Consider the following 25,031-nt stretch of genomic DNA (forward strand, 5'->3'; position numbering starts at 1 on the left):
TTCCAGACTCTCAAGAGAGTTCATACGGTTTCTGCAAGATGGAGATTTATTGCCCATTTACAAAGAACAAATAGTAATTACAAGACAAATACAATAATTAAACATACAAGCTCTCAAATTGTACAAAGATACTAATTTCTTGTGGTTGATGTGCGTCGTTAAAAACAGTGCTAGCTTAAGAGACCCTTGCAAAGATGCAGTGTAATCCCCTGCAGTTACAAGGGGACGTGACTGAACAGGTAAGACACAGATTCACCATTGTGTGTTCTTCGAATTGCCTCTGCCAGGATCATGGAAATGTCAATAAACTGAAAGAGAAATTGAGAAGAAGAATTTGATGCCATGCCAGGAACAATAAACTATGCAGTTCATAAACATACAAACAAACATTCCATCTACCTTTGTAGCTTTTATTTCTAGAAAGTAATATAACATTAAAGCTTAGGCATTGAACATATGCATAACTGCAATAATACCAAGTAAGAACTCAAAAATTGAGTAAGAAAGCATTGACTACAATCACTGAATAGTCATATTGTTGAGTACTTCTCACAAAGGGCATGTTGTCAAAGAGCCCCACTATTCTTGCCATCAGATGGCAGTGTCTGCTTGATATAAATACAGTTTAAAGGAAGTACCTATTTTTAAGTGCTTGCCTTGTTTCAATAAATACCAAATATGAAGCTTTAAAAAAATCTAATAATGCATTTAAAACCTCAATCTTTTATGCTTTTCTCCACTCCGTATTAAAGAAAACCTCCAAATGGGACACATGACTTTCCAGAACAATTCCATTTATGTTTTTCAAGAAAAAAATAATAGTCTAAGATTTCTAAGGGCCTCCTCAACAGAATAACATGGTTCCTGCATGAAAATATTGTATGATTAATATTGATTTAAAAAAAAAAGAAAAAAAAAATCAGTCAATTTTACATTTGTCACTCTCTTACAACCAAGCATACTCAAGGTGTGGCAAATACCAAATACTTTGAAGTCCTGAATTACCTGAATCCCCTTAAAACTCTGCTTTAGCATGTTTTAGCAAAATTTTTTGCAAACAGTGTTTAAGAATATTTATTCTCAAGGCACAAATTCTAGCATCAGTGAGCAGTAAAATACAAATACTCAGTCTAAAGAAATGACATAAAATCAGCACTGTACCTGTATTTTTGGGCAATGTTTCATTTTCTCCTCTTGAGGGATTGTATTAGTTACCACAACAGCCTCAAACGATGCATTATTAATACGAGACAGGGCAGGACCAGAAAAGATGCCATGAGTCAGAATGGCATAAACTTTAGTAGCTCCAGCAGACATTAACCTGTAGAACACACAAAAATAGCATGCTGTGATGCGTGTTTAGATAAATAGCTATAGATTAAGTCAGATACAAATATCTAAAATAAATTTTTCTTACAAAGTCCTACATATAAAATATCTACAAAATAATTCAGATATTTGTATCACCTGAAAAAGTTTGAATTGTCTCAGAAAAATCCCCAACAAAAATTATAATTAAATGAAAAAGTTCTTATTTGCAGCTGTAGTACTAATCTACAATGCTGCACTTTTTGACCATATCAGCACAACATAAAAATGAACTCCAGTACAAGCTTTCTATCTTAACCAGGCAAAATATTAAGTAGGTTGGATGGCAGTATTCACAACTCTATTGTGCCTCTATTATTGTCCACCTTTATTTTCATTTGCAATTCAAACAGTTCTGCTTGGAAGGAGTTTCTGAGGAAGAAGAAATGTTAATGATTAAAAGCCTAGCTTACTGCAAGGCTGTGGGAAGACATGCTGCTGATCCAAGCACACAGTGCAGTGATGCATGAGGAGAAAAAAAAGTATAAATCAAAGAATTACAACATCTTGTGAATGAGTCAAAATATCCTAATTTAGTTTCTAATGGCCTCAATGCCTCCAGATGCTCAGCTATGCCCTACCTGCTTCTGTAGCCTTAGAAGCAGAGGCCCTGATGAATGGCATTTTATCAGATCATCACAAAGGCACAGGAGGATGCATAAGAGAAAAAAGGACAAAAGCACAGAAACATTTCATTTTGAATGACTTAAGAGAACTGAAGTTTTCTGGTCATTTCCAGCACTACATTTAGCACCTGCAGCCTATAAGGAGTATCCATTACATGAGAGTGAGTATGTACCAAGTGTAATAGTGTTTGTATTTAAGCAAGTCAATCTGTTGTATCTGAAAATACATTTCTTAGTTCATCTGCTTGATATGCATCTAGGTTGCTGAGACAAAAAGAGTTCTAGGGAGTATTTTGGTGTGCAAGTCTTATTATACACAAAGTACATCTCACTTGGATATGACATTAATGAAAGGCACTAGTTCATGCCAAGAACACAATACAAGGCAGCATCAAAAGCATCTGATGAAGCAAAAGCATCTTTCTTAGTGAACACTGCAGATACATTGAAGGTGACTGACAGTTTTTGAATTTCGTCTCTAGAAATGTGCTGTAGGTAAATAAAGAGTGCTTCTTTCAACCCAGGAAAGAAATAAAGGTTTTTGACAGGAATTAACTTCCTCCATGCACAAGAGTATAAAAAAAGATGTTGGCTAGGCAATTTGTAATTTTGATCTGCAAAGGGGACAGCCTAGAAGAATACTTTGGGGTATGATGCAGATTAGAGTACAGATAGCAAACAACTACGCAACATCTCCGCAAAATTTCATTGAACTTCCATGAAAATTACAAGAAACACAAGACTATATGAATCCTCCTTCTGTGAGTTTTTGACATCCTTCATATAGGTGCAAACAGCAAGTCTGCAACTAAAGACTGTAAACTCATGGGTTATCTTTACTTTACACCACCAAGAACAACATCAAGCTCACTTTTTGCTTTCATACTATTTCCCACAGCATTCCCCTGTGGAATGTGCATCTCATAGCTTGGACAGGTACACTTTTCACTGGGTAAAGAACTAGTTGGATGGCTGGGCCCAGAAAGTGGTAGTGAATGGAGTTATATCCAGCTGGCAGCCAGTCACTAGAGGGGGTTCCCTAGGGCCAAAATCATTTGACATCTTTATCGGGGATCTGAACTAGAAGATTGAGGGCACCCTTAGTTAAGTTTGCAGGCAACACTAAGTTGGGTGGGAATGTTGATGTTCTTGAGAGCAGGAAGGCTCCACAGAGGCATCTGGACAGGTTGGATCAATGGGCTGAGGCTGTTTTTATGAGGTTCAATAAGGCCAAGTGCTAGGTCCTACACTTTGGCCACAACAACCCCTGTAGCACACAGGGCTTGGGGAAGAGAGGCTGAAAAGCTGTCTGGTGGAGAAGGACCTGGGGGTGCTGGTTGAGAACCAGATGAGCATGAGCCAGCCCTACTACTAACCCGAAAAGAACCAGCATAAAGGCATCTGGAAAACCGTAAATAATCTTATCTACTTAGCACTGCTAGAGCCTTAGTTAGGATAGTGGGTCTACATTCACAAGATCCACTTCAAGAAGTAGAACAGCTGGAAGGAATCCAGAAAGCATCACAATTGAACAGAAGTCTACAAACCTTGTGGAAAGGCTGAACTCAAGTTACTCAAGTCTAGAGGGAAATGAGAACTCTTCAACCAACTTTCAGACAGAATAGAGGAAAACTTATGCTCACCTCCACAGATGAAAAGAACAAGTAGTTTTATACTTAAGATGTACAGTGAAGATTAATATAACATTGGCAGTGGACACTATGGTGAAAATACTTTACAGTGTCAAATCCAGTAAAGCTTTGTGAAAGATTGCCTAAGGAGAGTGGAAAGATTGCATGATGAGGTTCAAGGAGGGAATGATTTTTGAGCTGTTGTTTCTGCCTTGGAACTGTAAAGTGCACTAGATGCCCAAGTTCTTCTCAACTCATATGACATCTTATTTATTCTGTGTTCTTCCTAGGTACACATCATATATTTCTGTAAATATTTTCTCAATTTTATGTTCTAAAGAAGGACACAGCTGAAGCACAGAACTGTGACCTATCAACTCAAGGGTTATAATGACTTCATACTGCAGAGGTCAGGTTGGGTTGGTTACAGGCTTTGAGGACAACTGTATTCATCAGCTGTGCAGGGAGTGAGAACACTACAGCGAGACAGTGGGCCAGATCATAATACTTACTTGTCTGCTGCATGACATATTGTGCCACATGTGTCAGCCATATCATCAACAAGAATTGCTACTCTGTCTTTCACATCACCAACCAAGACCATTCTGTCCACTTCATTTGCCTTCTTTCTTTCCTTATGAATGAGAGCAAATTCCACATTCAGTCTGTCAGCAATTGAAGTAACCCTAAGATACAGGAAAAAAAATACACCATGTTTAGAGAACCATTTTAAAAGAAAAAACAGTCATACAGATATTTTTCTCACAAAACACAGTTGTTGTCTTCTGGCTTTCAAATTACCACAGTAAAAACTTTTGCAAGAAATGAGACAGGTAGAAACAATCTTAATTCATTGCTAATAAATACAACCAGAGTGTCTTAAGCTGTAGCCCCAAAATTTTTTTTTAATTGAGTTGACTTTGGTTTTCTGTCATTATGTGCCTGGCTTTGAAAACATTTCAGCTATTCATGAGCTTCTACTAAGCTGCTGCACTACTGGTCACACTAGGTAATTTAAAGTAGGAGGAAGTCAATTCTAAGCCTACGGGAATGTGCACTTTAACATTCTAACTGAAAAAATACCATTGTATGCATTGCAATTCATTTAATTCATTTCATGAATTGAAACCAAGCCAAAGAGAGAAAACCAAACGAGTTAATAGTGATTAATAATTCTTTTCACAGTACTTGACTAGTTATCAAGTAGCTTACTTCATTAATAATTCCCTTAGCATACAGCTGCTTGACCAAGATCTTTTAAAATTCTTAAGGGTGACCTCTGGTGGCTAAACAAACTTCCAATAATAAACTTCACTTGTTACAGACTTCTGATAGCTTTTTTCCAGTTTGTTTAAGGTAATAGAGCTCTTAGGTCTAAAGTGACACAAATTAACAATTCCATGCTTTTTTTCTAAATGCTGATGCAACCTTGTAGCCTGCCTTTTTAGACTATGTCTAGAATGTTGTTTACAAGGTTATTAACATGCATGGTTAATAAGAATGCAGTTTTGTTTCTTTACCACTTTAAATATGGAAGTTTTAGTTACTGTATTTCAACAAATGGATAATTGAAAAATCCAGAAACGTTGGCATTTTTTATGAATAGTGTAATTTCATAGCAAATCTCAATATCTCAGAGGTATTAACATATCAACAGAATTTCCATGCCTTATTTCAGTTGCATCATCTAATAAGCTGGGGAAAAAAAAACTAAGCAACAAAAGAGAACTCAAGTATTTTAAAAGAGTGCAAGAAAATGATTTTAAATTAATACTTACAGATTTAAATTTTAAGAAAATTCAGATTCAATTTTCACATTCTATTAATTTTTTAAGTTTTATTCTGAAGTTCAATATATTTTAAATGGAAAAGCCTAACAATTTTCTTGACATTTTATTAGTGGAGGCAAAGGAGAAGCTATGAACTTATTGAAAGCAACATTTACCCTTATTTCAACAGAAACTGGTTGGTTGCATTATAACATAATGATTATAACAAAAGACATGAAAGATAGACTGTACTATCTATATTAAATATAGTGAGAGTGATCTTCAAAAAATAAACTTTGATGATTAATTTGATAATGCAAAAATATTTGGTAGAGGAATAAGTGCTGTCTTCTGACTTGAATTCTAAGCAAAGATTGTATTTTGTTTAAAAACCAAAACCAACATAAAAACCAAATGCATAAATAACAATATCCTGATAGGAATGAACAAAGAAATTTAACTAAGTAAACTTTTAGAATGCTTTCCATGTTCTTCACATCCTTAACTTGATTAATCTAAAAAGAAACAACTAGGAGTTCTATTCAGTCTTATTTCCCTAAAAATCATTAAAACATGAATGCTCACAACAGACTCAAGGACTTCAATTAAAATCAAATTACGACAGTCTCACACTTTCCCCCATACTATATTTCAGATATTTAAATTGCTATGGGCAAACAGGGGTCTTACTTTATTTGTCTTTGTTCCCACTGCAGCAGCAGCATGAGCAGTAAAACCTGAGAATAAGCATTTTGCCTCAATGGCATGCTTTATGACCTCACCAGCCAGTCTGCTTCTGAGCTTTGGCATTGGTTTATGCTCAATCAATACCAAATAAAACAGAGTCTGCTAAATGAGTAACACATGCTGTGAATGAAGAAAGCCTCCAATGAACTTTTTATTTTTACCCTTCACCACTCAAACTTTCATTCCCTTTTTTTAGTATTTATAGTGCAAAACTTGGGGTCAGCAGGTTTAGATCTGGAATGCAATAATGTAAAGAAAAAGAAACATGAGTCAAGCAAGCTCTTACCTAAATGCCAGCAGGTACAGTGGGAATAGGCCATATGCTTTGACAGAGAAGGGAAAGTTTGGCAATTCCAGAGCGAAGCAGGAAGAGGTGCAGCAACTTGACTAAAGAAGCAAGCAGCAGGAAAAATCTCTTCCCTCTGGTGGAGGGATTCAGCTAATGAGGCCATATCCAGGGAGAGAGAAAAATATCTTCTTTAGAGTATTGAAAGCTTCTGAATGTTTTCAAGCATGAACAGCATTGGGAGAACTCGTTGTTATGTTTTTACAAGGCAGCTGATTAATCAGTGATGTACTCTGTATCTTGCACAATTCACAAAGGAATACAGAAGACTAGACAAACTAGATTGTTAACCACTAACTGTATGTAAATCTAATCATTTTAGGCTTGTATAGTACCTTTTTGCACCACCTGCATCAGGTGAGACTATGATACAGTTTCTCCACTCAGGAATGTTCTCTTTAATCCACTGCAGGACTGCAGGTTCTGCATACAGGTTATCTACTGGAATGTCAAAGAAACCCTAGTCCAAAAGAGAAAGAGTTTCATGAATATGTGTTTGTATCTTACCTGGAACAAAAACAAAGGGAAAGAATCAAGCCTTTGCCTTTCATGAATCGTAGAACTTCATTAGTATTTTCACTGGTCTAATTCTGCTTTTGACACTATTGTCAAATGCTGCTGAAGTCAAATAAATATTAAGGTCTCTAAAAATATCACCCAAGAGTAGTGAAAAAGAAAACAGATGTTCTCAATTGATATAAAAATCAGAAAAGATGATCACCTTCAGGCACTCAAGTAAATTCATCCTAGTGAAAAGCTCTCAAAAATCCAGTGAATAATACTCAACTTCCATAAATTTCAACTGCTTGACATTAACAGCAGTATTTCAACATGGGGAGGACTCAAACTAAAATGGAATCTTTGTACAAGTTGTAAAAACAAGAAATCTGGTTTAGACCTTTTTATTTATGTGACACCCATCTAGCATAGTAAGAAATTCTGATTAAATGGAGTGCCAGAACTGAAAGATATGGTGTTTTCTATAAAAAATAAGTTCTCTTAAAATAAGGTACACATGAGAATGACAAATTATGTCTGCTCTATGTCTGAGGCAAAGGTTTTGTGATTTGCTGGATTCAGCAGTAAGCCAGATAAGGGCTGCCAGGCTCCATCTCCACTTCTTTTTTAAAAATATTACCCCTTGGCTGCAACAACAAAACTCCACCTAGGGCAACACTATAATCTCTGACAAGGCTAAGATTAAGAGAACTTGCCCCAAGCCAGTATATTTTATGTTCTGGAAGCTCTTACATTAGACTTGGCAAATTTTACCAAAGACTCCAATGCACAAATACTTGAAGTAACTGCAAAATCACCCCATAAAATCGAGACTGGTCTCTTTCTAAAAGGGAATTTAATTAGAAACAGGTAGCAAGACTTTCTCTGAACCCTCACAGTTCTGTATATACTGTTTCAAAATAATGACCAAAACCCCAGAGAATTACTATTAGCTTGTTACATTAATTCAGTAGAGCTTCTAGGCACTACAGGTAAGAACCAAGTTACCTGGATCTGAGAAGCATGCAAGTCCATGGTGATGATGTGGTCAGCCCCTGCAACCGACAGCATGTTGGCAACAAGTTTTGCAGAGATTGGTGCACGGCTCTGAGGAATAAAGCACAAATGTTTACATTTAAAAAATATTTCAACTAGATGCAAGGAATCAGAAGATTAGTTATTTTTCTTGTTTTTTCCTTTGCAATATTTGGAATCTAGATATGAAAAGCTTCAGAACTTTAGGCAAACCAGCCTGTCAATCTTGGTACTAGAGTTTTGAAACTTAGTAAAGCATTTAGGAATTTCTAAATCAGTTTGCACAGTCTGCCTAATAATGCTTTGTATTAAAGCAATAAAATTTGGGATATAGTTTTCTAATTCTTCTACTTAAAAGTTCCAGCTAACTTTTTCGCAGCAGAAAGGCAATTTTCATTTCTCTAAGCCTCTACTCTACATGAGCATTCAATTCTATCTTGTTCTAAAAAACATTGCAAAATCCAAAGATCAAAGGCAAAATGAACTCAACTTTTGAAAACATTGCTTTAGAACAATGTTAGTATCAAGCATTTCTTCACAACACAGTAAAGCTTGTAGCAGATCCTTGTTGGCAGGGGTCTTATACCCTGACTTTTATTTTTTTAAAACATTTATGTTTAATTCCTGGATGCAATTAGGAGTCTAGAACTCCCAAAAGCTACAGGGGAGAATGAAGAAATCCTAAGCAGAAAGCATGAAAGAAGAATAAAAATCTTATTAGAAAAGTTAATGCCAATGTCAAGAGGTTTTTAAAAGCACCAAGGATGCAGAACAAGCAAACAAGAAAAAAAAAAAAAAAAAAAAGAAATGATTGGACTGGAGGATACCTCACTTTTTTTTAGTTACTCCAAAGTTTTCATATTTTTTAAGGTCTGTAAAAACTTATGTTCACTTAGACAGTTTTCGCTACACTAAACAAAAACTCTAAACAAACACTAAACGAAACCTCCCACTTTCTTTTGCTAATCTTTAAATGAGGCTAATAGCTGGCAATAACATTAGCATGAAGGCAGAAGTGCAAGTCAGAGTTTCCATCTCAATATCAGCCTGTTTTCTGCTGGCACAGTATTCCCTCCTGCCAAATCTCTTTATCAAACAGCTTCATTTCAGCTACCAGGAACTTCCTCTCCTTCCAGCCCATACACACAATTACAGAATACCTCTGCTTTCCTTCCATTGATACTCAAGGACATAAGTGACAATGAGCTGAAGCACTGACTGTAGCCTGGATGCTTTTCCATCTGTGTCCTATCAAGAAGCCAGTATTTTCATCAAAACTGTTCCTAGTTTAGGTGGACACTGGACATTTCACTGTTTTAACCTGCAGATGGACACTTCCAGAATAGAAACTGAGATCCTGCAGTCTCATTTTACAGCCAGAGCAGGTTTATCACCTTCATTACTGAAATTCCTCATACTGAAAACCATCTTTTTTGGCTTTGTGTTTCACAGAACATCTCCACCATTTTGTCTGTGTAAGATATACAGAAAGCAGATGCAACTGCCAGGACTTCCCTAGATCTCTGCAATTCAGATGCATATCACTTCCAGAAGAATTTATCATCATTAGTGCTTCAGCACCATTGATTTTCCACTTACTGAGGACAACACTGATCTTCATTTAAGTTCAGTTCTGTAAGTCATCCAAAGCTTTCTGGATATTTCTATTGTTAGTAGCAAATTTCTATTCATGCCATTTGAATTCCTGATCATTTCAGCTCATTTTAGCATCTGACATTTTTAAGCTGGACTTCAAAATACTCTCAAATCTCTGTCAACATCTAACAAAAAAAACAATTTAGCATCTACTCTTTTCATTCCATGGCATTTTTCTCTTACCAGCTCTTTGCAAAGATCTAGTTTAATGCCTCTACTAAGCTGGACTAACAGGTAAGTCTGAAACCAGAGGTTTGCTCTCCTGTTTGTACTATCCTATCTTTCCAGGGTAGACACTTCCCTTGTGCTGTACTCTAGGACTTGTCTGAACCAAGAGCCAGGTGAGTCAGCTTAAATAGTAGAGAAAAGAAAAGAAAATGGCAAACCAGACCCCACTGGTAGAAATAAGTAACTAGTTCCGGCTAGCAGCTAAAGGCAAATTACTTTCTTTTCAAGATGTGGTTTTGGCATTTCCACTCCATCCAGCACACTGAATTTTGTTTAATTTTTTCATTTCTGTTTAATGTGGATACCGTTCAGTTTGTCTCATGTATCAACACTGTATCACCATCATAAAAAAACCCAAATAAAATACTTTCCTGCATCCCATACTAATGCATACATTACCAGTTGGTACTTCTTTCAGCTGCTGGCCTTGCAGGCTGCCTTCCCAGAAGGAAGAACTTGAAGTTTTACCACTAGGTAACTTGTTTTAGCAGATATGCACACATCACAGATTGCCTACATGAGGTGGACAGAGGGTCTTGGAAGGAAAGATAGCCAGACACCAGTACCTGTTTCTTAAGAATGGGCTAATAGGAGATTAAGACAAAAGAAGCTTGCAGCTGACATTTTCCTTTACACAAAATTGTGCATTAAAAGAAAACCCACACGACACATTTAAGATTTGCTTGCTTGCATAGAAAGTAAGTTTTGTGCTAAAGTATGATGCAAACTGAAGACTATTTTAAAAGCAAAAAGTATAACCATAGGAACCTCAGATAACCTTGCCTCATTTTTCAGAAACCTGGATGACAAAGGTGGATGAGAACTCATGATTTTCCTTATAATGTAGTTTGTAAGGTTTGCTTCTGATGAGAGAGGTAAGAACACAGATTCAAAGTATTCATTCTTCAATTCTTTGATGTAATTTTAGATTATTTTCAGAATTATTATTATTAAATGAAGCATTAGATTATGTACAGAAACGAAATTGTTAAAAAAATTACTTTAATTACCAGTGACAGGGGGAATCCACAAAGCTAATATAAACAACCTCACAAGAGTAACTGCGCAAAGTTACATAGCTGAAAGTAAAAGTTTTCCATCAAGATCAAAGCTCTGTTGCCTTTAAGCATCTTAGTACATTGTCTTGCTTAATATTCATCACATGCACACTGAACAGGAAAAAAAAAATAAAAGGAAATCAAAGAAAGCCCAAAGATTTATAACTGGAACTTTCACTTCCAAGAAAGCCAGTTGTGAAGTGTATGGATACTGAATGTTCATTAATGCATTACCCAAATCTATAATTTCAAAAATGAGATATGCTTTGAAGCCTCAGAAATTGACAGCCATTATCTTGAATGTCCAAACAATTTTTTAACTAGAATCTAGGGGTTTTCTTGTTACAAATTATCCCACAGGATTATTGTCATGGCCTAGGTGAAACACAACTGAAATCAAGAAGTGAAACTGAAAATGTTCCTAGTTATACATAATGTAACCCAGTAAGTTTCACCCTTTAAGGCCATATTAATGGAAATGCGGAGTGTTAGATTGAAAAAAAAAAAAAAAAAAAAAGATACCTACCCAACGCTCCACGGACCCCTTCTACAAATCAAAAAAACAAAGTTACATGAGCTGTAGAACACCAAACTCACCTGTCACTATACTCTAACTTAAGGCATCTCTGCAGCATCCTACAGAAATGTGTCCTGCCCACAGCTTGGAAGGTTGGCATAATTACAGGATGCGTAAGTGCAGTTATAGTCAAAGCAGAGAAACATATGAGCTGTTTTTAAGTTTAGCTGGCCTGTGCATCAGCAATATTCTAGTTTAGGGCAGCACTTGACTGAATCTAAATTAATTTACTGGCTTTTTATCATTCTCAGTAAGCCTTTTTTTTTTCAATCTGTTTCTCATTTAAAGATAGTCCAGGTTCAGTACTAAAACTTTCAGAATAGATTAGATTCTTCAGATTAAGATTTTACTGCAAGGCCCTTTCCTTACATAAATGAAGAGCACTTTCATTGTTCTCAGGAATCATAACTGCACCAGATGTATAACAAATACATGGTTATTTTAAGCAGCAAGCACTCAGTCTATTTAGTTTGTAAAGAATTAAAGTCAATAACTTAAATTCAAACTAGAAACAACACCCATCTACTAAAGATTGCTTCAGTTCATAGTCAAGCAAATTACAGCATCATCTTTCACCATAGGATAAAAAAGCTGTGTACAATCACAGGAAGAAAATGGCTGGCACTTTACTGACACTTCAGGCAGCAAACAAAGCTTGTGCACTCATGGGTCAATGACCAAGTGATCTGATGCAAGCAGGAGGGAAGATGTCCCTGTCAATAAGCTGCCGAATGCTGACAGCTGTATTATAGCTTATTTTGCAACACAGAGGTCAACTACCAAGGTTAATTTCCAAAGATGGCAAACATTTTCTCAATTGCAAAACAAAAGGGGAAAAAAAAACCCCACAAATGACAACAAAAAAATTTTGCCTACAATTGTGGATCTCAGTGACACTCAGAGAACAGTCTGGAAAAAAAAATCTCAAAATCTCTATTAATCAAAATCACTTTCCTAGGCTATTCATTTTCAGATGGCATTTCTGAAATACAAAATGCTCCTGGATGGCATGCACTGTGCCACCACACTGGGGGGTTAAAAGGGCTCTGGAAGTCTGTCACATGGAATTTGGGTACCCTTGACAAGACAATTTAGATGCATGGAAATTTTGGAATATGCTCATCCTTCTCCCACACCAAGAACTTAAGAGGATGGTACAGCAGAACTTTCCCAATATGAACTGGGAAATAGTGAGATGCTTTCTCTTCTTTTCAACAAAATGCTTATTGATACCCTTTCAAGGTCTTTCAATATGAAGTATTTCACCCCTTCTGATCAAGGGAAAGCATCATTCACTACAAAACATGGCAAAAATGAAGTAACAGGAGATGTAGGCAAAGTATAGGGTCTTACATTTAATTCCTGAATTCCATTTTTGGAAGTATAAATAGACCTTCCTAGTAGCAGTATGGTATTACAGAGCCTGCACTCAAAGAATTAATGTACCAGAAAATAAGTTTTTTTAGTTTTGTTCTTAGATATCACAGGCTGACTTTTACATATTTTTTAATAACTGCTATTATTTTTAGCTTCTCCATTACTTCATTCCTCTTGTTTTTTATCCAAAAGAATATAAAGACTAACAGAAGGCCTGCAGAATGGTTTGCCTGATGTCCAATGTGAAAGAGAGGGGGCAGTCCATTTACAGAAAGGAAAGGACACAGACAATTTTCCAAAGATACAACCACTGCAATCCAATCTTTAAAACCAAATTCACAGTTCTTATTTCTTTTTTTCAAAAGAGCTTAGGTTAAAGTACCATTCATATAACCTATCAAAGGAGGGTTTTTTGTATATATAGTAGAGATAGAAAGTCTAGTTCTCTATTTTTTAAAATCAGTCTCCCTTCCCAAAGGGGGTTTGGTTGGTTACTGTGTTACCAACTTGGCTGAACTGATCTATTCATCAGTTATGACAGATCAAATTCAGGAAAAGGGCAATAAAATCAGTAGAGCATTTATGGGGTTTCCATACAATTTCTTGTCTTCATTAATCAAAATAATTATCACAGATATAAAAAAAATAAGTCTGTCTGGCAGCATAAAATAATGTTTTTATTAATTTCTGTTATGCATGGTGGTTTTTATCAGTTCCATTTTGGTCTGTTTAACCATATAGGATAAAACCTACCTACATAATAGTTACAGCATTTTGAATTTAGTATTTAATTCCAATGCAATTAAAAAATGCTTAAAACTGTGTACTCTCTACATTAATAGGGATTAAAAAACCCAAAAAACTTTGAAAAAGCAGGATAAACAATCCCATAAAATGTGGTTTGCTAGCAAAGTACTCTGCAATAGAGCACACACATAAAATAAACCTACTTTTGCAAACTGAAGGAATGTCAATTATCAAAACACAAGCAAAAAAATATTGTCTCACTTCATTTAATTGTGGATAAAATAATTGAACATTTTACCAAGAGAAAAGGATGTGGGGGAAAAAAAAAATCAAATCTCTTAAATCACTTAAATGTTTATGAAAACTATTAATCTCCAAAAATTTCAAATGAGCAAGCTGAACAGAAGCCTTCCAAAATGATGTAATTCTTACCTACCTTGTCTTTCTTATCTTGCCTGGCATATGGAAAACATGGAATTACAGCAGTCACTCTGGAGGATGATGCAATCTTGCAAGCATTGATCATGATGAGTAGTTCCATTAAGTTGTCATTTATTTCTCCACAGCCACTCTGGATAATATACACATCTTCCCCTCTCACACTTTCACCAATCTCTACACTGAAAGAGCAGGAGATGATCATTTCAACACTTAAATTACTGGAAAAGCATTACTAAAAAATAATAATTTTAAAAAATCAAGTTGCGTTTTAACATACTACCATAGGTTTTCTGTAAACTTCCCCTTTAGAGTAGGATTATTTTTACAGTGATTTCAATAACAGCCTCCTTGACATGAACTCTGCTTCAATATAAGCCATTATAGTCTTCATCAGGTCAGCACCAACCAACAGCTATAAAATCTACACCATGATGTTCAAGTAAAGTGTTTTAAAAAGACAAATCTTACAGAAAAGCTAAGAAGCTGCTAATCAACAGCTCACCACAGCTCAACTCATGTTGTGATAGTTGTTTGATTTGCTCTGACTGTGCTTACATGATTTGGTTCCTTATGTGAGTATTAAGTTTTTTTGTTCTTTCACAGATTTCAAGACAAATTCTGGGATCAAATCACTGCTCACACCACAGAATTTAAAAATTAAATTGAGCTTAAAACCAAACAGGAAAAATAAAACAAAACTGTTGGATGTGTATTCTTTCTCAATTCGAGATCTAAGCAAAAGACATCTACTGCTAAACCACACTAACTTCACATCTGTTACTCCAAAACATACATATAAATATAACAGCAAAACCTTAGTTTTCCCCTAAATCCATATACAACATACACTAAACATACAGAATTCCTAAATAATTAAGTGATCAGATCTTGTAAATCCATGTTCTATGTTAGTCTCAGTTATTATTAAATGCTAGAATATATTGAATCTTTATTTAAAAGGTTGTATATTTACCCAAGACACAAATAAGCAGAAGTTTCTGACTGGAAACCATCCAAATGGCCCAGATGTAGATAGGATAATTTCTCTAATGGGTCCTTCAATGCTGAGGCTTGCTCTAGAGTCAAACACAGTCCTAACAAGTTTTGTTTATCAGTTCTCAGGGTGCTATGGAAGACTCAGGAGCTTTCCGTGGAAAGGAATTTACTGCTTTTAAACATCTTCATGATAAGCACACATGTGATTTATCACCATCGAGATAGTTGAGTACATGCTCTCAGCTGCCCTATTTGAGTTCTCTGCAGTCCCAAACAAGCTATATAAAGATCCTGTCTTAATTTTTCTCCTTAGCTGAATACATTTTTGCCTAAGAATGTTACTAGCAGGATTTCTTCAGGTCAAGAGAAAGCAAATTATCAAACATGAGGTCGTTGGAAGGACAGAGGTGGTCAGGGACATCATCATCGGCAGATATGTCAGGAAACCTTTTGGAGGCTTTCATCATTCCACAAGGACACAATTTATTAGTCACAAAATTGTTACTTCCCTCTCTAAGCCTTTGATCAATGGAATGAGGTCATTCAGAAAATACTGTTTTGATTGAAATATTTTCTTTATTTCCATTTTTGGAGCTGGAAAAGGTTTGGTCAACATAACATTTTTTCAGCAAGATACTAAGTGTGATACATGATTGGAAATACTAGCCAGGCTTAGGTCGGAGCCCTCCTGAACACAAATCCAACTCCACGTGAAGAATCTATTCATTAGCTTACAGATGTGGCCTCAATCATTATTACAGCTTTGTGGTTATCGTCAGGGCTTTAAAAAAATTCAAATTGTACCCTGACTCAGCAGTTACACAGACCTGCTTTATAATGAGTGTTGTCTCATACCACACCTTTGGAGTATGACCAAAGAAAAATTATTTTATTACTTAGGGGAAAAAAAACCCAGCACCAACAGCTAATTTAATAGTCTAACATTACATACTAGGAAAAAAAATTGGCTGAGTGACAAAAGTATATGATCTTAGTGTTCACTATATATTTAAAGAACACTTGGAATTGTTTTACTCTTTTTAAAAACTGTCACTTCTATGCACATCAGTAAAAAATATATAACAGTTTTCAGAAGGTCAATATACTTTCAGATAGATGTAGGTCTGGTTAATACCATGGACCTGAAGTGATGATTTTTCCATTTTCATTAATTGTATTTTTTCTTATGATCTTGGGCTACCAATAAACATCATCTTGTAAACAACTTAGAAAATAAACACACTTTCTTTCTCTCTTAGTGCATTTGAAAAAGAACTGTAGCTATTTTTAAGGCTAGAATGACATACTTGTCACACAGAAATGTGAGCAGTCACATTTCCCAGTCAACACAAGAGAGCTGTGCCACAGATCAGTCAGTACCTCTTACTATCCACCTTCTCAAAGATTGGTATTGAGAGGTATTGTGTAGATACAGATACAACAGATACACACAGAGCTGCCTATTTCACCTTCCCCATGCCAGAGAGTAAAAGACAAGCAGTCATTGTGTTGCAAGTGTTCCACGAGATACTGGAGGGAGGGCAGGGAACTGGCAGTTTGGGTTTCTTTTGGTTTGGGTTTTTTTGCCCCATCCCTTTCTTCCTTTTTTTTTTTTTTTCATATTCAGGCAACCAATAAAAGACTATAAACTACAGAATCAGGTATTTGAATGTTGTATTTCAAATATCTATTAGACAATACTAAGCTAACTGCAGTTAAACTCTGTGACAGTTATCTTATTAACATTTCTGCTAAATTCCCCCATCTATATCATGACCTTATTAACTGTTTGTGAGGTTATTTAAACAATTTCACATAGTCAGGACACAGAGGAAGGACACAAGAACAAGCTCTTGCCTCAAGATTACAAGCTCTGTTTGTTTTATGCAATTTAACCAAATTCAGCTATTTGGTAACAGTTTAAATAAATTTCTGTTCAAAAAGAGTCAACAGAACCTGTACATTAAAAGCCCTGACACCACACAATTGTGTTTAAAAGGGAAAGATACAAAAATCAATAGCCCACAACAGTAATTAACTCTGAGCCAGTTGTTTGGCATCCAGGAGCACAAGGCTCTCCCTGGGAAAGATACATGTAAGACAAGACATGATGAATACCAAGTTTAAGTGTTGGTATCTGCCTTCAGTTTGCAAAAGCTAATTTGAAAGTTCAATTTAATAAGTAGAAACTTGGACAGACTAATAACCATGAATTAAGGATACAGCATAAAACCCATTTAAGTTACAAACATATTTCAATGGCTGAAGCATCCATTAAGCAAAAATCAGAATCAGGAGTAACAGCAGACTGAGATCCTTTTGAGCTAGATTTATAGTGCAGTCTCAATTGAACTTAGTGATGGGAATTACAAATTTGTACATCCTAACTAAAAACCAAAGAGTTGTGGGGAAAAAGGGGATTGAGTATGTCGAGCCAGACTACAAAGGTAAATAATGTAAATATATAATTAGGATGTTCAAATCATACACTCACAAGGCTCTATGTATTTTAAAAAATAATTACAGTAGATTAAGTTTCTAGCTATGCTTATAAAAAGTAAGATTTCTCAAGTAAATTAGGATACTAGCAAAGTAGATGTGTACTTCATGCCCTTTCAACACCCAGAGAAGAGGCCAAAAATGAAGGTCTAGAGTCCTCATACAGCACGCACATGAATCAATATCTCAAAAGTGATCAAACAAATCCACATGCTGAGTTTGCAATTCATTGAAACCCAGCCAATGGCAAGCACTGAGCTGCAGGGTGTGTTTGACCTCTTACCTTTGGGAACACATTTCCCAGAGTAAAGTCTTTCAACGCAAGAGCTCCAACTTACAGGGCAAATATTTCAACTGACGTGATGTTGCATAACAAAGTAATGTAAACAGTTGTTTACATTGTAAAATGTAAACAAATGTAAAAAGTTTTGGGTACCAGTGAAGCGCAAAACAACAAAGCAACAATAAAAACGTCAGAGTTGTTTTTAAGTCTGTAGGGATCTTGCATCTCCTGGCACCCATGGTGCCCCCTCAACTCTAGGCTCTTCCACTTTGATTAACAGGTCCAAGATACTGCTGTATCTTCATCAACACCTACCCAGTTCTAAGGCAGAGCACTGGTATGGAAAACACCAGAAGTTAGGAAATACCTTGTCACCCTCCACTCTGGTACACAGCCTGCCACTGCAAGAGGAAAACACCTTTTCTTGAGCAAGTTCTGGGTTTAACAACATGCAGTCCAAAAACTACCCTCAAAAATTTGGACGCAAATGTATAACAAGCCTGAAATCTACAGAAGCTCTTCAAAAGCTGAGTACCAAACTCTGCACCTAAGGACAACTGGGACTGTCAGCCACTATTCACAGAAATTGGGGCTTTTTCTTTGGCTTTATTTTTTTGGGGAGGGGGTGGGGGGGAAATAAGTGGTGTTGTGTTTTGTTAGAATTTTTTGAGAGGGTTGTTTTTTTTTTATTTCAAGTATTTAGCATCTACATAAAGACAAAAGTGCACAGTATATGGCAAGGCCAAAAAAGTGGAAATCTCAAATCAAAAGCTTTAAAGGACTTGAGGCCTTTTCCAATTCAGAGAAATGAAAAATGTAATAAATGGCCATATTTGCTCCATCTTCAATTCCCTATACAAACGAAACACTGTTGTGGCTTTAACACATACAGTGTACAGTCCAGAAACAATTTTTACCTTCTTCAGCCAAGCTGGTAAAATCTGTTTCTCCAACCTCCTCTTGCTGATGACAGTGCAAGTGAGCTGGGATAGAGGGAAACAGCTGCCCCCACTGAGAGAGGCAGACCACAACCAGCCCAGCTGGGCAGTATGAAGAAACATTTCACATCCCAGTGTGTCCCTAATCCCTACTGTCTTAGCTGTTCTAAGACCAGTTTGTGACCTGAGCTTGCTCATTCAATTTTTAGGGATCTGCAAACACTATAATCATTTACTCAGTCAGGGTGAGACAGCTCATGGCTCCACACTAGCTGAACCCAGAGTAACCAGGTTACACGAGATGCAGTGAGGTCATGTCTGGTCTGAGACAATGGCAGTACAAGGATGCTGATGGGGAGGTACAAGGATGCTGATGGGGAGATAAGAAGGAAGTTTTAAAGCCAGGTGACAAATTGTAAATGCCTAAGATGTATGTTTCCAGGTTTGCTCTTGATTTCAGTTATTTACTTCATAGAACAAAATGGTTTAATTTCCCCACTCTGTGTGAAATACAGACTCAAACCCATCCTGGAATGAATTATCCAAGAAAACATCAGCTACTTTTTCCTAACTTCCAAGATCAAATATCAGCCCACGACATCCAGTTTAATTTACTCACAAGAAAATGGCTCTTGTATCAACAGCACAGCTTTTCCCATACAGCAGACAATGTCCCTTTGTAGTCATTCTATATTTCCTTCTGTAAAAGCTAAATGACATTCACTCTAATTTGATGTTTCTGAAACAGTCCAGCTTCAGCAGCTGAATAAGGCTATGGGTAGGAAGTCTTCAAATTCACATGTGCCAGGCAGGACTTCAATTCCCTTCCTCTTGGATCAAGAAAATCTACAAGACTCACTTCAGCCAGTGAATCTGACAGCAAGAAGCCAGGAACCTCACAGGAACAGGGGGCAGCACTAACATCTTTCACGAGGAAAAACGTGCACAGAAGAATGCCATCTATGAGTAGTTTCTCCACTTTGAGAATAACAAGTATTTCAAGGGCAGAGTTAAAATAAATAGTTTTTAGAGAAGGAAGAATACCCTATCTTGTAAGAAAATAAAATTATTTACGAAGTGATAAATTTAATTATATTTTTTCAACTGACTCACCAAAAAATATCTTCACTGGGGTTTAATTGCACAGCAACTCTAATTAAATGCCACCTCAGTGTATTTGAAGACAATTTTGCAAAAAGCTTCAGAGTGTTTAATATCTGTATACATCTGTTACATGTCAGTCAGTTTCATGATGCTGAGGCTACAACAGCCATCCCTGTTTAAGGACTTCCATTCCTTTCTTCTTCTAGCCTCAAAACTGCTGATGACAGTTGGCTTGTGGGATTTGAAGAAGATAAACTGACTAAGCCCCCACTGCAGCCCTTATCATTTTGCCAGACAATTAAGGTGGTGCCACCCAGGCTCCTACCACGACACTGTGGCTGGCACTTAACTGACACACAAGCTATTAACAATAACAGAGTTATCATCCACAAACAGAGTTTATTGAGGAGCTCTGGTGCTGCATTTGGTAGAGTTGCTTGACTTCAGTAGCCAGCTGAAGGAAAGCAATTCCATACAGTTTAAAGAGAAGGAGGAAAAAAATAGGGGCAGTGATTGAGTCTGCCAGCAATTTCTCCCACTTTCTCAGCACAGACATTACATTTACCAGCTACAGAACCTGAAAGAATATTGATTGCCTAAATCAGAAGAGGACTGTGATATTATTGCTAGATACACCAGTCTCCATACAGATAAAAATGAAAAGCCTCTCTCATTTTAATTGTTCTGGAGCTGTAAAGGTACAGGCACTGGCTATTTAGCCACAGTGCTTGTCAGTGGTGGTCCTATCCCTGGCTAAACTCAGCATCAGTCTCTCAAACCCACTTACAGCTGCTGAGAACTGGGACTGAAACATAAAGCCTGTTTGACTTGAAATATAATGCAAAATATTTAATAACTCTTCCCTCCACTCTATCCTGCAAGCCAGACTAATTGCAACCCTCAAGTAAAAGGCTTCCAGGTAGGACCTTTTGCAAGGATTTAAGCTTGGGGCTACACACAGTTATCAATTTACACATCATTTATATTTAAGAGAATGCAGCAAACAGAAAAACAGAGTTTGGAACAAAAGTTAAATCTTCTCTGCAACTTGCTAACTTAACAGATCTGACAAAACAAGAGTTTGACCCTCAGGCCCAGGCTTATCTGCTTGCATGGGGGATTGCTGGAGCGCCACTGGAAGGTTTAAGGTTCCTTGAGCTTTTTAACTATCAGGTTTTAGTACTCTGCAATACTGCAAGTGTATTTCATAATGGCAATAAAATTGTTTATAAGTTTAAAAATGGAACAAAAGTAAAGAAAAAAATACTGTGCAGGAGTCACTGTATATAGGAAGAAGTAATTTTTTGCTTACATACACACAGAATTTAACAGTATAGACAGACTGAAAATCCAGACACCTCAGGAAAGAACTCTTCTACATAAGTATCAACTTTACCTGTAGTTTAATTTCAAATACACTGTTGAGGAATCCTCTTACTACTGTTGCTGGGGGGTTTTTTTGTTTCTGTTTTTTTTTTTTTTAATATATATTTTTCTTTTTATTAAGAACATTAGTCTAGAAAACTGGAAAGTCAAAATCCTGAAGTAAGTAGCTAAGAATATTGAAAAAAATACTTGAAATATTATATAGTGGATACAACTTTACTTGCTGAGGGGAATCAGGGAATTCAGATTAGACTCTCAAAAGAAAGAAGTTGAAAAACAAAACAAAAACTCAACCAAACAAACAAAACCCACACACTTAAAGATTTAAAATATTAAGGCATTTTAGTTCAGGGAATAAAAGAAAAATAAAAGATAATGTCAGCCGTGGCATGTTGCAACAGAAACAACCAGAATGTTGTTATGCTAGCAACATTTTTAATGTTTCTAATAAATACATTCTGCCTATCTGTACCACACTACATCACCACTTGCCTAAAAAAATAAACTAGCACTACTAAATTAGCTGAACCACTGACATACTGCAGTCACCACTACCTTCCTTTTTAATGGCAGAGAGAGTATTCCATACCTGGAAAAATAGGTGTGTCCTGAAGCCCAGAATTTAATTAATAATTTTATCTTATAAGATAAATATGCAAACTGTGGAGATAAATTTCTACCTTGGATGAAATCTAAATCAGTTGAGTTCTGCTGTTTGCTATGTTTCAGGCACAGATTAAGATAAGTGTCTCTGGAGAACAAACATTAAAAAAATTAGACCAGCTAGCAAGAAAGTCATGCAACCAAATACACAAGTTAAGTTTTATCATGCAGAAAGGAGATCAAAGAGCAATAAAGTGAGTATGAGGCTGGAAAGAATTGAGAGAAGATTTAAGCTTTCATTTAATCAGGAATGAATAGAAGAGTCAGAGTGTGCAAACATTAGATTGCATAAACATCAATGGAAAAGGGTTTATAGTAATGCCAGTGAGCATAACTAGAACAAGAGCAACTGCACTGAGAATGCGAAAATGTAGACAGAAAAGAAGGACAAGCTTTGTGAGAGCAGTTTTAGAACACATCATGTTAATCTTTCAAAGGAAGCAATGAAAACATGCTTTTTCAGGAGACTCAGAACAAGAACAGATAAAAATAAACATACAGGAACCTCAGAGACTAGCCAGCTACATACAGCAGGAAGCTGTGTTTGAGAATCAGCTGGCAGCCTAGACTGGCATACCTATGCAGAGAATCAGCTGCAGTCCCCTACAGCTCAGGGGGTGAACATACCACTGTCACCTCAACTGAAAATTCTTAGTGAAAACTTAGCAAATTAAATAGTGGGTCAGAAAGCTAAGATGACACACTAGTAAAGAGAGGCAACATTGATAGAAAAAGCATTGGCCAAGCACATTGTCAGGCTCCAGGTGAGCAAGCCGTCCTCATGGTTTCACACAGGATTTTCTGCAGTTACCACAGTCACTTTCTGTGTTTGGCTGGCCGGGAACCTGGTAGGAACTGCACTTTCAAGAGTAAGCCAAGGCCATCGCAACAACTTGTAGCACTGTCATGCATGACCATCAGTGTTGGACTGGGGAGTGCAGCCCTACAGGAGCTGTAACAGGTCCACACACACACCTGGCTGCTAATGCAAAATAAAGACCAGTTGCAACAAATTCTGCAAGTGTAATTTGACCTAGACCCTTTTTTTAAATCTAATCCAGTCACCATGCTGCTCTTATACCTGCCTGTATGCAGACCTATTTCTTACAAAACTGCATGGCACACTATAATTTATAAAACCAAGATCATTTTTTATCTTGAGGTAGATAAAGCTGATCAACCGTGCAGTTCACTATCTGCGAGTGGTGGGATGCTCCTGGCGGGCTGCCTGTGCAAACACCATTCCCAGCGGGCAGGACGGAGGGAGGATGCTCTTCACCCGCCCAGGGCCGTGCCAGCCCTGCTGCGCCCAAGGAGCTCCGGGACGGGAGCGCTCCCGAGCCGGGCCGGCACAGGGCAGCCGGGACACCTCCGGAGCGGCGGCAGAGCTCCGCAGGCGGGAGAGGGGAGTGGGGACAACCAGGAACGAGTGCCAGGCAGGACACGCCGGACCGCGCCGGGCTGCACCTGCACCGAGCCGCCCGCCCCGGCAGGACCCGCCGCGGCCCCGGGTGACAGCGGGGAGGGTGACACGGGAGCGAGACCCGCCGCCGGCCCGGAGTGACAGCGGGGCGGGTGACACTGGAGCGGTGACAGCGGGGCGGGTGACAGCGGAGCGGTGACAGCGGGGCGGGTGACAGCGGGGAGGGTGACAGCGGGGCGGGTGACAGCGGGGCGGTGACAGCGGGGCGGGTGACAGCGGAGCGGTGACAGCGGGCGGGAGCCGGCGCGGCAGCGGTGGCCGGGGGTGTGTCCGGGGCACGGCCGTGCTGCCCGCGGGGCGGGGAGCGGAGGGCAGCGGGGCCGGGGAGAGGCACGCACCTGGTCTCCTGGTTGCTGAACTTCTTGGTGACCACCTTGCCCAGATCCAGCCCGAGCCGGTCCGCCACCCGCTGGGACAGGTCGTGGTGGGAGCTGCCGCTGAAGAGCACGATGTTGGGCATGGCGGGGGCGAGCGCGGGCGGGCACGGCCGGGGCTGCGGCGGGAGCGGGAGAGGAGCGCGGGGAGCGCCGAGCGGGGTCAAATAGCGGCGGGGCGGGCCCGCCCCCCCGGGAGCGGGAGGGGCCGGGGCGGGGCCAGACGGGGCCGCCTTGGGCACAGGTGCGGCCGGGGGGCGGCTTCCCCCGCCTCCTCTCCTCCTCCCCGCCCGTGCCGCCCGCCGAGCGGTCCGTGCCCCCCGTGCCGGGCCCGGAGAGGGGCAGGAAGGGAAGATCCGCGGCGGGGCTCGGCCGCCGATGGGAGATGTGGTTCAGGTGACACCGGCACCTAAAACACAGCTATAGCTGGGTTGCCGTGGGGTTAGAGAGGTGTCTGACTAGTTTTACTTAGCAGAGCTGTCCTTAAATTACTCCTGACCGGTTGTATATAAAACGCTATACATTTTTAATTAGCACGGTTTTGTCGATTGTTGCTTAGAAATGTGCTCATGAGCAAGGGGCTGTCTGAAATCTGACTGAGACAACAAGGTCTCAGCTTTCAGGTGGAACTGTTTTAACTTGTATGTATACAAATAAAGAGATTGCATTGGATAGGTGACTTCAAAACCACATCAGTTTTTCTGCCTTAAGCGTTTTCTTCAATGAGCAGGGTCTTGAACACATGGTTATTTATGTTCTGTCTATAGGATAACTCATGACTATATAAACTCCATTGTTGCGTAGTAAATTTTTCAACTGAACCTGAATTTCAGTCAGAAACCTGGTAAAAAAAAAAAAAAAATTCCCAAACCAAATTGAATGTTTTAGTTAACAACTGGGCAATAAATATTTTGTGTTAGGGAGCTGGGGGTTAATCATTCCCATTGCTATCATTCCTGTTCTTTCTGTAGTCCAGATGCTTGCACAAATGATAGACACTTCATGCTAAGTATCTTGTAATTGCAGAGGGAATATAAAAAAGGGGTTCAGCTTATGGACAAGAATGGGAAAAATATATATTTATATATTTTTATATATATATCATAGCATAATTCTAGAACCTATTCTGGTATTTGATACATTGCCAATACCTCAGCATATGAAGACTGTTTTTTGGCCCCCTCACCCACTTGCCCTCTTT

The 25,031-nt window shown here is 38.2% G+C and overlaps 1 protein-coding gene across 2 annotated transcripts; it reads right to left on the bottom strand.

Annotated features, from left to right (window-relative positions):
• Window positions 1-23,971, bottom strand: PRPS2 (phosphoribosyl pyrophosphate synthetase 2). 2 transcript variants are annotated; one of them, XM_083884862.1, is made up of 8 exons: window positions 23,795-23,971; window positions 14,100-14,283; window positions 11,489-11,509; window positions 7,994-8,092; window positions 6,823-6,947; window positions 4,138-4,311; window positions 1,162-1,321; window positions 1-308 (listed from the first exon to the last, which is right to left on the bottom strand). In XM_083884862.1, the coding sequence occupies exons 1-8, from the start codon at window positions 23,914-23,916 to the stop codon at window positions 216-218; spliced, it is 978 nt and encodes a 325-aa protein (XP_083740988.1). In that variant the 5' UTR covers window positions 23,917-23,971; the 3' UTR covers window positions 1-215. The 2 variants fall into 2 exon arrangements, with proteins under 2 accessions (XP_083740988.1, XP_083740989.1); XM_083884863.1 differs by lacking the exon at window positions 11,489-11,509 and having other exon boundaries at window positions 23,795-23,970.
• Between the last annotated feature and the right edge of the window lie 1,060 nt (window positions 23,972-25,031).

The sequence above is a fragment of the Zosterops lateralis genome (genome assembly GCF_965231275.1).
Source record: "Zosterops lateralis genome assembly, chromosome: 2".
Classification (NCBI taxonomy): Eukaryota; Metazoa; Chordata; class Aves; order Passeriformes; family Zosteropidae; genus Zosterops; species Zosterops lateralis.

Bases quoted from the DNA above. Each gene is read 5' to 3' on its own strand.
- PRPS2 (XM_083884862.1), bottom strand. From the start codon at position 23,916: ATGCCCAACATCGTGCTCTTCAGCGGCAGCTCCCACCACGACCTGTCC. The intron at 8,093-11,488 runs GTAGGTATCTTT...TTTATTCCTCAG, and splicing joins AGGGGTCCGTGGAGCGTTGG to AGCCGTGCACCAATCTCTGC. The intron at 309-1,161 runs GTACAGTGCTGA...TTTCTCTTTCAG, and splicing joins AACATTGCCCAAAAATACAG to TTTATTGACATTTCCATGAT.